Genomic DNA, 13850 nt, shown 5'->3' with positions numbered 1-13850 from the left:
GATTTTTCTGGACACCAAGAAAAAATAATCAAATGAGGTTCAGGTGTTTGACATAATGGTTAGGATACGGCTTGGGATGCCCACAGCCCATATCAGAGTGTCTGGGTTCAAGTCCTGGCTCTGCTCCTAATCCCAGATTCCTGATGATGTGCATCCTAATAGGTGTAGGGGAGGCTCAAGTAGCTGGGTCCTTGGCACTCAGGTGAGACATATACTGAATCCCCAGCTCCTGACTTTGGCCTGACCTACCCTTGAACGTTACAGGTATTTGGATACTGAACCAAATTGGATCTTTCTGTCCCTCTCTTTTTTCTATCTCCCTGCCATTCAAATAAATATTTTAAAAAGAAATAATCAAAAAAATTAATGTCACCCCTACAAAATTTTGATTCATAAAAGACAACCATGTTGATTCATAAAAGACAACCATGTCATTTCTATTCAGTCACTCTTAAGCTTTATCCAACTCAAAGTCACTCAAATAAGGACACTTTTAAAAGTAATTTGACTTGTGACTTTTAGTCTGAAATTTTCTAGAGGAAAAAAAATATACCTGGAAGCATTAAACTCAACTTCTTCCATTCCAACAAATAGATAAATTTCTCCATAATGGGGGGTGGTGATAACAATTACTGCCATCCATACAGCTGTCTCTTCTCTCACTGAGCCTCATATTTCTAACGTGTGTGCTTCAACAGCTATTTTACTGATGTTTCTACTTTAGGTCTTAACACCATGTAAGATGAAATTTCACCCTTAGCCAACAACCTTCCCTTCCCACCATCCTAACAGTAGTTTTATCATGCATATATACCATTTGTATCATCATTATGTAAAAATTATTCATATCTGGGCAGTAACATATTGTTTTTAAGATTTATTTCTTTATTTGAAAGTCTGAGTTACAGAGAAAGAGGGAGAGAAGCAGAGAGAGAGAGGGAGAAAGATCTTAAATCCATCGCTTCATCTCCAGAAAGCTGTGACAGCTGAGGCTGTGCCAGGCCAAAGCCAGGAGCATCTTCTTGATCTCCCCCATGGGTGGCAGGGGACCCAGTGCTTGGGCCATCTTCTGCAGCTTTTCCCAGGCCATTAACAGAGAGCTGGATTAGAAGCTGAGCAGCTGGGACTCCAACCAGCATGCATATGAATACCAGCATTGCAGGTGGTGGCTTTATCTGCTAGCCTCACAAGTTTTCCTTATTTTTAAATTTTTACTTTTTCTAAAGCAAATACAGTCACCCATCCTTATCCCATGGTTATACATTCTCTGATTTAACCAACTGAGGATAGAAAATATTCGAGTGAAAAAAGCCTGCATCTGTACTAAACAAATACAGACTTTGTTTTCTTGTCATTGTTCCTTAACAATACAGTCTAACAACTTTTAAATCATACTAGGTAGTATAAGTAATCTAGAGATGACGAGATGATGTTAAGTATATAGGAGTATGTGTACTAGTTATATGCAACTACTAGATCATTTTATTTAAGAAACTCGAGCATCCATGATTTTGGTATCCAGAGGGGTGGGAGGAGGGGCCTGGGGGTCCTGGATCTAGTCCCCCAAAGATATCAAAAGACAACTCTAAGTAGTTTTGTTTTTTTTTTTTTTTTAAGATTTATTTTCTTTATTCGAAAGGTAGTTACAGAGAGGTAGACAGATATGGAGAGAGAGTTCTCGCATCTGCTGGTTCACTCCCCAGATCACTGCAACAGCCAGAGCTGGGCCAGTCCTAATCCAAAAACTTCATCTGGATCTCCATGTGGGTGCAGGGGCCTAAGGACCTGGGCCATCTTCTGCTGCTCTCCCAGGCCATTAGCAGGGAGCTGAATCGGAAGTGAAGCAACTGGGACTCAAACCAGTGCCCATATGGGATGCTGGCACTGCAGAAGGCAGCTTAACCAGCTGTGCCACAGCACTACCACCCTCCCCCAATAGTTATCTTTTAATAGGTGCTATAGGGAGATATTATAAAGATACGCTGTACTTAATTCATAACATTAAAACAAGATTTTTAAGTCCACAGAAAAGGTACTTCCTTGGAAAGAAATAATCCTATAATTTCTCATGGTAATAAATTCATGCCTAACACTTTATGTATTATTTATATAACTTATTTTAATGTAGAGGTCACTAGTTTAAAAAACTGTATAAGAGTGAAATTGACATCTTATGATTTGATTATCATTTATAGCCCTTGTCTACATTCCTATGGAACACTGGTCTTTCTACTCTGTATTTGTTGAATACCATTTTTAATTGAGTGCTAATCTTCTAATTATATAATAAATTAAAAGTGTACTGTCACAAAAATTCAAAGAAGCAGAAATGAGGAAAGAGCGAGGGGCCATATCATTATGTCCTTAGACTTGTAGCAAATGCATCAAATCTGTTCTCTTTATATTAAACATTTTAAAACAACAAAAACACCGGGAGCTAGCGTTTGGTTTACGGTTAGCACACTCACATCCCACATTGGAGCACTTGGGTTTGAAGCTTGGCTCTGGCTCCTCATTCCAGTTTCCTGCTAACGGGGAGCCTAGGAGGCAGCAGTGATAGCTCAAGTAATTGAGTTCCTGTCACTCACATGGAAGACCTGGAGTAGTTGCTGGCCCCCAGCTTCAACCTGGCCAGCATTAAGTCAATGGGAGCTCTCTTTCTGTTTCTCTCTCTATAGCTCTTTTTCTCAACAAAGTTTTGAAATAATTAAAAAGAACAAATCCTAAGAAAAATTTGGGTTTCAAAGCAAGAACCTAGGTTAATTCAGTTAATGCTATTCTTTATATTGGATGCAAGCCACTGTCTTTCCCCAAAAACCACATTAAAAACTGTTTGCACCACTTTAATCTTTTTTTCACCCTTAATATTGCTTATAAGGTTTCAATTACATACATGCCATGAAGCACGGAACTAAATCTCAAATCTTGCATCAGTTTTGCCATACACAACTGTTTTTGTGCTATAGATAACCATTTGGCAAATTACTTACTAGCTTGAACTAGTTTAAAAAATAAATCCCAGATAGGATCTCCAATTTGCTATTTGTTTGGGGAAATAACATGATGAATAGTGGGTTCTGAAGACAAAAGGGAAACTGCGTCCTCTCTCAGCTTAGGGCAAGGAGGGATGCCAAGCAATATGGCGCCAGAAAAGGGTGTGCAGAGGCTGCTGGATTAAGAAGAGAACTTTGATAAAAGCCAATTTTCTTTCTTGATTCCCCAACACAATCCTGTGTAAACATTTGCTGCAGGAGAAAAAAAAAAGGAACTTCATGACAAACAGCTTGAGGTTAACAGGGAGAATTACTGTTTTTCATATTAAACTCATGTGATATAGCAAGCTGAAATGTTCTGAAGTTCTTGAATGAGCTCCAAGGCCCAATGGTGCCAGATGTGAAGGGGAAGCAGCTGTTTACTGGCTGGTACAGAAATGCAAATGTTAATGTTTCCGACAGTCAGATCTGAGCAGTTGATAGGTTATTAAACCTGTAGGCATTTTGGTCTTTTCTATAGAAAGTAGGTCAAAACAGCAGAAAATGTGACTATGACCAAATGAAACTTAAGTTATGCATGACTGTTTTTATTACATCTGTGGATGCCAGTGTCTGCATGTGTAAATACACACATGGAAACAATCCAAAAACAATATCCAGAACAAATAAATGCAAAACTATGCTTCATTGTCATTCTAAATGTAAACTATTAACTAAGGAAAAAGTCTTAACTCATGGTACAGATAACTTATAACCATCTTAACTTTTTGAGTTTTGTATTCTAGTATCCTAGGGGGAAAGGAACAATACAAATGAGTGGTCAAACTCAAGCAGTGCTGGTATTTCTTTTATAAGCAGCATATTAATACTGCATTATATATACTGAATATAGCATTATAATACGGATTATTCTTCTCATTATATCTAAATGCATTAATGGCTTAAAAAATTGCTACCCTCAGAAATTTGCTGTGTGTGTTTTCCTTTGACTTAGCTGAGAATCAGACTCTATATCCTGGTGTTGAAGCATGATTGGACTCTACAAAGGTGCCGTGTGGAAGGTCACATCTAAAGGAGTCTGATGTCTCTCCAAGGCTGTCTGACCAGCCTTCACTGATGAAGAAATGCCCAGTGATTGTGCTAAGTTCTTATGAGACTATGATGTATACAATCCTTAAAAACACAGAACATTCAAGAATTCCTAATTTCTTGTGTTCAGAGGCAGAGCTCATATAAAGCACAATTCCCTCCATAGTGGATGTACACCTAAGCGCATCTCCCAGGACCTCATAATTGGTAGGATCTACAGAGAGCAGGTCAGTGGAAAATAGAAGAGCCAAGGACACCAACTCTCTCTCACACTCGATTGTTATGCTGGGACAACTGGGCATTTTCAAGATCGTTAAAGTCTACAATAAAAATAGTCTTCCAGGGGTGGGTATTTGGCATAGCAGAGGTGATGGCTAAGTGGCTGGGTCCCTCCCACCCACATGGGAGACCTGGATAGAGTTCTTGGGTTCCAGCTTCAGTCTAACCCATCCCTGGCTGTAGCAGGAATGGGCCAGTAGAGGAGAGTTTTGTCTGTATGTCTGTCTTTCTCCAAAACAAGTATTTTGTAAACTATTCTTTTGTTCCACTACTATCCCTTTTTTAAGATTATTTACTTGGAAAGCAGAGTTGCAGAGAAAGAGACAGAGACAGAGAGAGAGAGAGAGACATTCTTTGATCTGCTGGTTCACTCCTGAAATGGATCCAATGGCCATAGCTGGTCCAGACCCAAGCCAAGAGCACAGAGCTCCATCTGGGTGGCAGGGGCCCATGCACTTGGGCCATTTGCTACTGCTTTCTTAGGCTCACTAGCATAGAGCTGGATCAGAAGTGGAGCAGATGGGACTCAAACTGGTACTCTGATATGGAATGTGCACATCACAGATGGTTGCTTAAACTGCTGTGCCACAATACTGGGCCCTTTCACCCCCAATTTTTTAGAAAAATTTTTTATTAATATAAAGATTCCAAGTAGTTCATAAACACATTTTTCTAATATAGTGATACGTTCTTCCTTGTCTCCCTCCTCCTTCAATGTTTGCTATAACATTTTTAATTCACTTTAAAATCATAGGCTTAATATTCTGCTAAATAAATAAGGTCAACAAATAGAGAGATCAACAAATTAAAAGTTTAACAGGCACATAGACAATAGCTACAAAACAAAATCAAATTCTAAGATGTAAATTCCCATCGTATATATTAAGGTTTTTTTTTTAACTCTCTATATTAGCTACCACAAATCAGAGATGCCATGTGATATTTGTCTTTTGGGTCTGACCTATTGACCTATTTCACTAAGCATAGTGGTCTCCAATTGCATCTATTTTGTTGCAAAAGACAGGATTTCAATTTTTTATGCCTGAGTAGTATTCCATCATGTACATATAACACAATTTCTTTACCTAGTCATCAGCTGATGGGCATCTGGGTTGATTCCTTATCTTAGCTATTATGAATTGCGATGCTATATACATGGTACTATAACTAACCCTTTCATATCCTGAATTCATTTCTTTTGAGTATATTCCCAGGTGTGAGATGACTAGGGCATGTATTTTTAGATTTCTGTGGAATCTCTGCACTCATATAATCTCATACAATGGTTGTACCAGTTTATATTCCCACAGTGTATTAGGGTAACTTTTTCTTCACATCCTCACCAGCCTTTCTCATTTTCTGATTTTTTGTTGATAGCCATTCTAATTGCCCCATCCCTTATGCAATTTTTTTTTTTTTAGGAATTTTTTCAAATTCACCTGATTTAAAATTTTTTTTACTGGGGTTCATGTTCATGTTGTGATCTAATAAGTTGAGCCACCATCTGCTATGCCAGCATCCCATACTGAAGCACTGGTTTGAGCACCAGCTGTTCTACTTCCAATCCAGGTCCCTGCTAATGTGCCTGGGAAAGCAGCAGAGGATGGCCCGAGTGCTTGGTACCCTGTACCCACGTGGGAGACCTAAATGGAGTTTCTGACTCCTGGCTTTGAACTGGCAAAGCCCAGCCCAAGCTGCAGCCACTTGGGGAGTAAACTAGCAGATGGAAGATTTCTCTCTCTCTCTCCCTTCTCTGTAATTCTACCTTTCAAATAAAGTAATAAATCTCCCAAAACAACTTTTTACTTATTTGCCTTATTTATTTAAATGCCAGGGACACAGATCTCTCCCATCTGCTAGTTCACTCACCCAAATATCTGCAATGGCCAGTGCTGGGCCAGGCAAAAGACAGATAATAGGAATGCCAGCTAGGTTTCCCACATGCGTGGCAGGGACTCAGCTACTTAACTCATCACCTGCTGCTTCCCAGGGTATATATCAGCAGAAAACTGGAATCAGGCATGGAGACAGTCACTCGCATATGGGATGCAGACATCCCAAGTGGCCCCTTAACTGCTGTGCCAAATGCTTACTACTCCTCTTACCTAACATTCGTAAATATTGTCACGTAGTGGATTTGTCTCATGAGAACTGTTGTTTAGTGTAAATTCAAAGAACTACCCTGGTACAACATCTGTCAAAATATCAAAGTACTTCCTTTTAATACCAGAGACAATTAAGATAGCTGTAGATAATTCACCCAAAGGCAGCACCTTAGAAAGACATACTTGTCCTGAATTTGTATTAAAAATAAAATTCACAATTAAGATGAACTAAACCTTTAATTTCTCTTCTGACCATATCTGAATAGCTCCTGATTTTACTACTAATGTATCTGGAAAGTCTTCATTACAAAATGAAACAGAATGACATGTCACTTAATTATTCACTAAATTCTAATTCTTCTTCTAGATTAAGCTATTAACCTGATTTCATCCTTATATATTAACAGTGATTTATCTTCTGCACTCTCACCTTTACTGGCCACAGACAAGCTACAGAAGAGGGCCAATTTCAACAGTGGATACATTACACTAAAAAGAATACTCACTCAAGTGGAAAAAGGTTGAAGGCTTTCCAAAGAAAATATTCTCCTTGAGTAACAGTAACTGATATGCTTAAATCCCACATGAGATAATTAATACAATGTTCATATGATTAAGAGAGATTCTACACTCTGGTTCCAGGCATACCACTAAAGGCAAAGGACAAAATGAGAATACCAACTCATTCTCAACAGAAATCATCCACTCTGTGGGAAGCCAGGGGCAAAAGAAACCTGATACATGCTTTCCCAGCTCAACGAGGAATGCAAGAGACTGTAGAGCAAGTGTGTCGAAGGCAAACACATGGGGTAAAGAAACATAATCCAGTGCAACACAGGATCGTTCATCTGACAAAGAGGTTAGGAAGGCTAAATGCCACACATAACAAGCATTTTTCTCTCTTCAAGTTTTTTTGAATTTTAATGTGCTTAATGTTTAAGACAATCTTATTTTCTGGTAGCATCCTTGTGAGAATTAACTTCAGTAAAAATAATGTCCTTTGCCTAAAGGACACATTTAAAACCAGAGATCTTAGAGAGTACTTAAAAGACTAAACAGTAATTCTTGGGGCTGGCTTTGTGGCATAGCAGTTACAGGTGTCCCGGCTGCTCCACTTCCAATTGGGCTCTCTGCTAATGGTCAGGGAAAAGCAGTGGAAGGTAATCTGAATTCTTGGGCCCCTGCCACCTATGTGGGAGACCCGGATAAAGCTCCTGGCTCTTGGCTTCGGCTTGGCTGTTGCAGCCATCTGGAGAGTGAACCAGCTGATGGAAGATCAATCTCTCCTTCTTTTTCTCTCTCTTCCGCTCCTTTCTCTCTGTAACTCTTTCAAAATAAATATGTAAATCTTTTTTAAAAAATTCCAAGTATTCATTCAAGCAGCCAGTAATAAGCGATAATGTTACCTACTATTATCATGATTAGAAATTACTTTCACACGGAGATTTACCCTGAAGCAGGGGTCATAGTTGTCTCCATAAACACAACATGTATTGTGAGTTGCTTTTTTGTATTATTTATTGCTTCTAATTCACAGACTTTCTCTTATGATTTCGGGTGGATATTTGCTCGAATGTGAATTTTTCTCTCTATTTTATAGGGAACACTCAATTACGAATCTAGAGCCCACCAGCCCTAGTCTCAATTCTTCCACTTATCAGCTGTGAGTTATAGGAAGAAATTCAACCTCTCTGATTCTTGATAGTTGCCTCTGAAGCAGGAAAGACACAGCCAACACTGCATGCCTACACAGGAAATAAGTCAATGCATGTATAACTCAATTGCAAGGGCTTGACAGCACTATGGATAAAGGATTAAGAAGTTGAAGAGAAAAAGAAGGCAAGTGAAGAAGAAAGATGAGAGAAACAAAAGGGAAACAGAGAAAGAAAAAACAAAGGAAGAAAGCAGAAAAAATGACATGAAGACTATTGGTGCAATTAAAATATACATGAGCTATATATCTGTGTTTTTAAGTTTCCTGAAATAGAAGACATTCTATATATACTCATGAGGGTTATTTTAGACACCTTGTATAATACTTTTGGCTTGAGACTTTTGGAAAAGTTGTCACTCCTAAAGAATCAAGAAGTGCTCACATTCCTTAATTTTTACCTAAACTCAACAGACAACATATGCTCTACCTGTCATATGGGGGCCTAATTTCAGGTCCAATGGAAAAAGACTGGGATGCACAAAATGTAAAAAACATGACCAATGATTCAAACAGGTCAAATACCTACTGCAAGTATATCTAATGATTACCCAGTCTTAGTAGTAATCATGAATATTTAGCATCAACACGTTCATTTCATATCAGTTACTAAAGCAGAACTGGGAAACTTGCTAAAAACATGTCAAAGAGATCCATCTTCTTGAATTAATTTGCACCCACACCTAGGGAACACAACATCTGTTCAAGAGACGAAAGAGTAGTCTGGAACCTGATGATGGCAAAGCCTAAACAGGAATCAACTTCTCACGTTTTCTTAAAGGTTTTCAAAGAATTATTTTATGGGCTTCCCCTATTTTTCCTTGCCCATCCACCCTGTACATCAGAAAACATTTGTCCATGGAATGATACATTTTCAGGTGGTTTTCTTTTGAATTGGTTAAAAATACAAGGTGAGGATAGGTCTCCATCATCAATAACAAAGCAAATATTTTCAGATGATAATAATTATTAAACATCAAATTATCTAGGTTGTAATTTCTGCAACATGACACTTCTTCATAAAGTTCATAGACAATCATACTATGAAAAACCTAAGTGTGGATTTCAAACCATTTTTGCACCAAAATACAGTTTTGTATAATTATTTTTTTAATTATTATTATTTGAGGGGCAAAGGGACTGATGTTTCCTCAAAGCCTGAATACATGAAAATATCCAGAAGGAAGAGATTAACAACCAAGCCAGATTAAACAAGGACTCTGACACTATTTCCCAAGGGAAAAAAAAGCAGATACCACATAAAACTACTTTATTTTAAAACACACATGAAACATTCGGGATCTTTCCTCTAATTTAATATAAGCAGAAAAATTCCCAAACTCCAATTTCCCAGCTACCACCAAGAAGGAAGAAAAGTTTGTTGGTTGTTGCAATAAAGAGATTTTTCAACAGAAGTCTCTGTGACAAAACACACAAGGCCCAATTCCAAGTCTAGACTGAGAGTGTACATGAGAATCATCTACGGAATTTGATTCTTGGGCACCATCATCAGGCATTATTCATTCAGCAGACATAGGACTCACCCAGGAATTTGCAGTTCTCATAAACACCCTGGGTAAATTCACTCGAAGGGAGCTCACAAATACTGTTGCTATACTGTCAGAGCATAAAACACTACCTTGATAGTCCAAAACACGGTACAATGCAGCAATTGGACCCAAGACCCACATGGACACCAAAATCTACAGATGCTTAAGTCTTTCCATAAAAAGCATAGTAGTTGCACATAACCTATACACCTCCTCCTTTATGCTTTAAATCATCTTTAGATTACTTAATAATACCTAAAACAATGCTTGTAAATAGTTGTTAGACAATTTATATATTGTTTAGGGACCAATGGCAAGAAAGGAGTCTCTACAGTAAGTACAGATGCAAGTTGTGTTTTTTTTTTTTTTTTTTTTTTTTTTTTTTTTTTTTTTTTTTTTTTTTTTTTGACAGGCAGAGTGGACAGTGAGAGAGAGAGACAGAGAGAGAAAGGTCTTCCTTTGCCGCTGGTTCACCCTCCAATGGCCGCCGCTGCAGCCGGCGCACCGCGCTGATCCTGGCAGGAGCCAGGAGCCAGGTGCTTTTCCTGGTCTCCCATGGGGTGCAGGGCCCAAGCACCTGGGCCATCCTCCACTGCACTCCCTGGCCATAGCAGAGAGCTGGCCTGGAAGAGGGGCAACCGGGACAGAATCCGGCGCCCCAACCGGGACTAGAACCCGGTGTGCCGGCGCCGCAAGGTGGAGGATTAGCCTATTGAGCCACGGCGCCGGCTGCAAGTTGTGTTTGGTTGAATCTGCGAATGTGCAGCCCACTGATTCAGAGGGTGAAATGCACAGATGGAAATGCGCTGAAGGAAGCGTCTGTGTACTGGGCTTAATCAGAACATCCTTCTTTCCCAAGCCCCAAAGATCAAGCCCACTGACAGAGCCACAAGCCTGGTTGGCTTACCGAGGCAGCGGTACGGGATCACTATATGGCCGTGGGTCTTGCACTGCTTACGGCTCCGTCGGCACCAGTTCTGGATGCTCACTGGTTGGTTGGCTTCCACCACATTGGTGATCTGAAGTTCAGGGTAGACCTAGAAGAGCAAAAGAATAAATTGTTTGAAGGCCAAGCTAACATCTACAGGCACCAGATGTGCTTCCATCATTCTTATAATACATTGCTATCCCCTAACAGTCAGGCTTGCTGAATTTCTGACCAAGCTAAAGAACATCAGTGCAGAGAAAATGACAAGTGAAAGCATTGAAAACATTAAGGAAATTTACCTTGCACCCATCCAGGATTCAAATTTTTTTTTCCAGAAGAGATAAAACAACAAGAGGGAAGAAGAGGAATTCTTAAAACATTGGTGATTTTTATGCAAAATAAACACATGTGGGGATGCTATTCTATAATGCTCTAAAGTAAATATTATAGTACTTACACAGAGGAATTCTTATGTAAGGATTCTTGATTTCACCTTACTGCTATTTCACTAATTATAAAAATATTTTACTATATATTATATGACAAAAAGCAAACTTTCTAAAAAAAAGTTACTCTCTTTACAGAAAAATAATTTTTCAAAACATTACTAAGGCTGTCATTGAGATAAAGATTTGCAGAAGGAGGTGGAGGTTTTCGCTCAATTAAGCTATTGCTTAGGGATGCTAACATCCCAAAATGGAGTGTTTGGTTAGAGTCTAACCTCTGCTTCCAGTCCAGCTTTCTGCTAATGCTCCTGGGAGGAAGCAGAAGATGGCCCAAGTATGTGGGTTCCTGCCACATATAGGGGAGATCTGGATGAAGCTTCAATCTCCTGGTTTTTGCCTGGTTCAGCCCCAAATGCTCTGGGCATTTGGGGAGTGAACCAGAGGATGGACGTTATCTCTTTCTCTTTCTGTCTTTCAAATCTTTTTTTTTTAAGAACTGCATTTATGAACTGTCTTCCTTTAATAACTACAACTTTTTGTTTTGATTACAAAAAATCATGATGTTTGCTGAGAATTTGGAATGAAATATGAAGCTTAATCAATGAAAATACATTTGTGAAGTATCAAATCACTTTTATAATATTAAAGAGATCAGAGAGACATATAAATACAAAAATGTATGTCGAAGATGAGCTTTCCCTTGCCTAAATATTGTATTCCACTACATTTTGCTGTGTTGTTAGATAAGAAACAATGGGAAGAAAAAACTGAGGAGATAACAAGGCAAAGATTATAACAACAAGCCATAAAATCTAAAGTGAGAATGTGAAGGGAGTTATATACAGTTAAAGGGGGACAGATGAATGGAGTCAGTCCTGAGTGGGCTAAAGGATTTTTGGCATGGAGGTACCCGCAGATAGTGAGGTGGCAAGAGCAGTAGTTGGAGAGTCAAGAGAAGTAAAATTAAGATTTCTGAGGCACTGCAGTTATTGACAATTGCAAGGAGTATAATATGACCATCACCATCGCGAGGAATGGCTGAGGAATATTGATGAAGGCAACATCGTTGGAGGAATGAGAATTGCAGAATTGAGAAACTGGAATATGGAAATATCATTAAGGTCGATATTAAAACAACTTAAGGATCATAAAAGTAGCACTGTATTAGATGACAGAAAGTCAGAAGCTGAATCTTCAAAGGTTCAGGCTGAACGACACTGGAATGGAAAGGGGTCTGCAGACGAACTGCAGGAGAATGGTGATGGAGTTGGAGACGTGACTTTCCGCTAGGATGGGATGTCCGGGGGAAGGAGGAGTGGTTTGACAGTGAACATGAGAAAGAAGGGGCACATCCATCCCCACCTCCCGGCACAGACAATGAGGACTCAGGACATTCACCTGGGCAGGCACCAAGGGAAGCAGTGCCTTTGGGCGAGAATCAGGTTTCAGAGAAGAAGGATATGTCCATGGTGTGTGTTATGGACACAGAGAATTTCGCTTACAACTATCAGTGACATGCAGAGGACTCCATGTGATTCTGTCTTTATTTAAAATATTGGGGCCAGAGCTGTGGCACAGCAGGTTAAGCCATTGCTTGGGATACCCACATCCCACATACGAGTGCCAGTTCGAGTCCTGCTGGCTGTTTCCAATCCAGCTCCCTGCTAATAAATCTGAGAAGGCAGCTGAAGATGATGACCCAAGTATTTGGGTCCCTCCCCCACACTGGGAGATTCATATGCAGTTGCAGTCTCCTGGTTTTAGCCTGGCCCAGTCTTGGCTATTGCAGGCATTTGGGGAGTAAACCAGCAGATGTAAAATTTCTTCCTCTGTCATCCTCTCTCCCTAACCTCCCTCCGTCCCACTCTTTCAAATAAATATACCTTTAAACAAAACCCAATATTTCATTCATCATGGATTTTTGCATTGTCTTTGTTTTTTAAGAAGACTGCATTATAATTTTATTTATTTTTATTTTTTAATGCCCCCTCATTTCACCTTAGTCTCAGTCCCCAAAATCTCAATTAGAAAATAAGGTACTGAGAATGGGTAAATAAACTATGGGGTACATATACAAAATGGAACATTATTCAGTGCAAATAAAATGAGCTCTCAAGCCATGAAAAGGCATGGAAAAAACTTAAACGCATATTGCTATGTGAAAAGGCTACATACTGTACATAACTCCCACTATAACATTCTGGAAAAAGTCCATCTATAGAAACAACAAAAAGATCAGTGGTTGTTGGCGGGTGGCCAGGGAAGGTGAAAAGGTATGGAACAAAGGATTTTCAGGGCAAACTACTATGTATGATTCTAGGTGGTAGATACGTGGCATTTCCATGTGTCCAAACACAAAGAACACCCAAAGTGAGCCCTAATGTTAACTATGGCCTTTAGGTGAGGGTGACTCAATGGAGGGCCATCCATCGTAACAAACACCCTCCCTTCTGGTGTGAGATGCTGAAGGCTGAGACCATGAGTGTGTGGGGCAGAGGTAGGTGCAATTCTTTGTGCCTGCCTCTTGATTTTGTAAAGAATCTACAACCATTCTTTAAAAAAAAAACTACTCAAAAAATAAAAATCAAAGCATCAATCAGTAAAGTAGTATGAGATAAATTCAACGGTGGATATGCTAGGAGAATACAAAAAGCAAACAAACAAACAAAAAACAGAGTATTGAATCAGAATCCTGGAGGTGGGTATTGAGAAAAATTCTTCAAAACACTGCCAGAAACCTAGCTTCTTT

At 39.3% G+C, this 13850-nt stretch overlaps 1 protein-coding gene across 7 annotated transcripts in view; it reads right to left on the bottom strand.

Annotated features, from left to right (window-relative positions):
• The window catches only part of APP (amyloid beta precursor protein), a 269028-nt gene that overhangs the window by 176123 nt on the left and 79055 nt on the right, over nt 1-13850 (bottom strand). For all 7 annotated transcript variants that reach the window (XM_008266825.5, XM_008266826.5, XM_008266827.5 and 4 more), the window contains 1 exon segment: nt 10635-10764. In XM_008266825.5, the coding sequence (XP_008265047.1) occupies nt 10635-10764 (130 nt within the window).

Source organism: Oryctolagus cuniculus, chromosome 4 (genome assembly GCF_051225735.1).
Source record: "Oryctolagus cuniculus isolate XC-2025 breed Fujian yellow rabbit chromosome 4, ASM5122573v1, whole genome shotgun sequence".
Classification (NCBI taxonomy): Eukaryota; Metazoa; Chordata; class Mammalia; order Lagomorpha; family Leporidae; genus Oryctolagus; species Oryctolagus cuniculus.
Note: the sequence above shows the minus strand (reverse complement) of the source record. Positions and strands in the feature narration are given on the sequence as shown.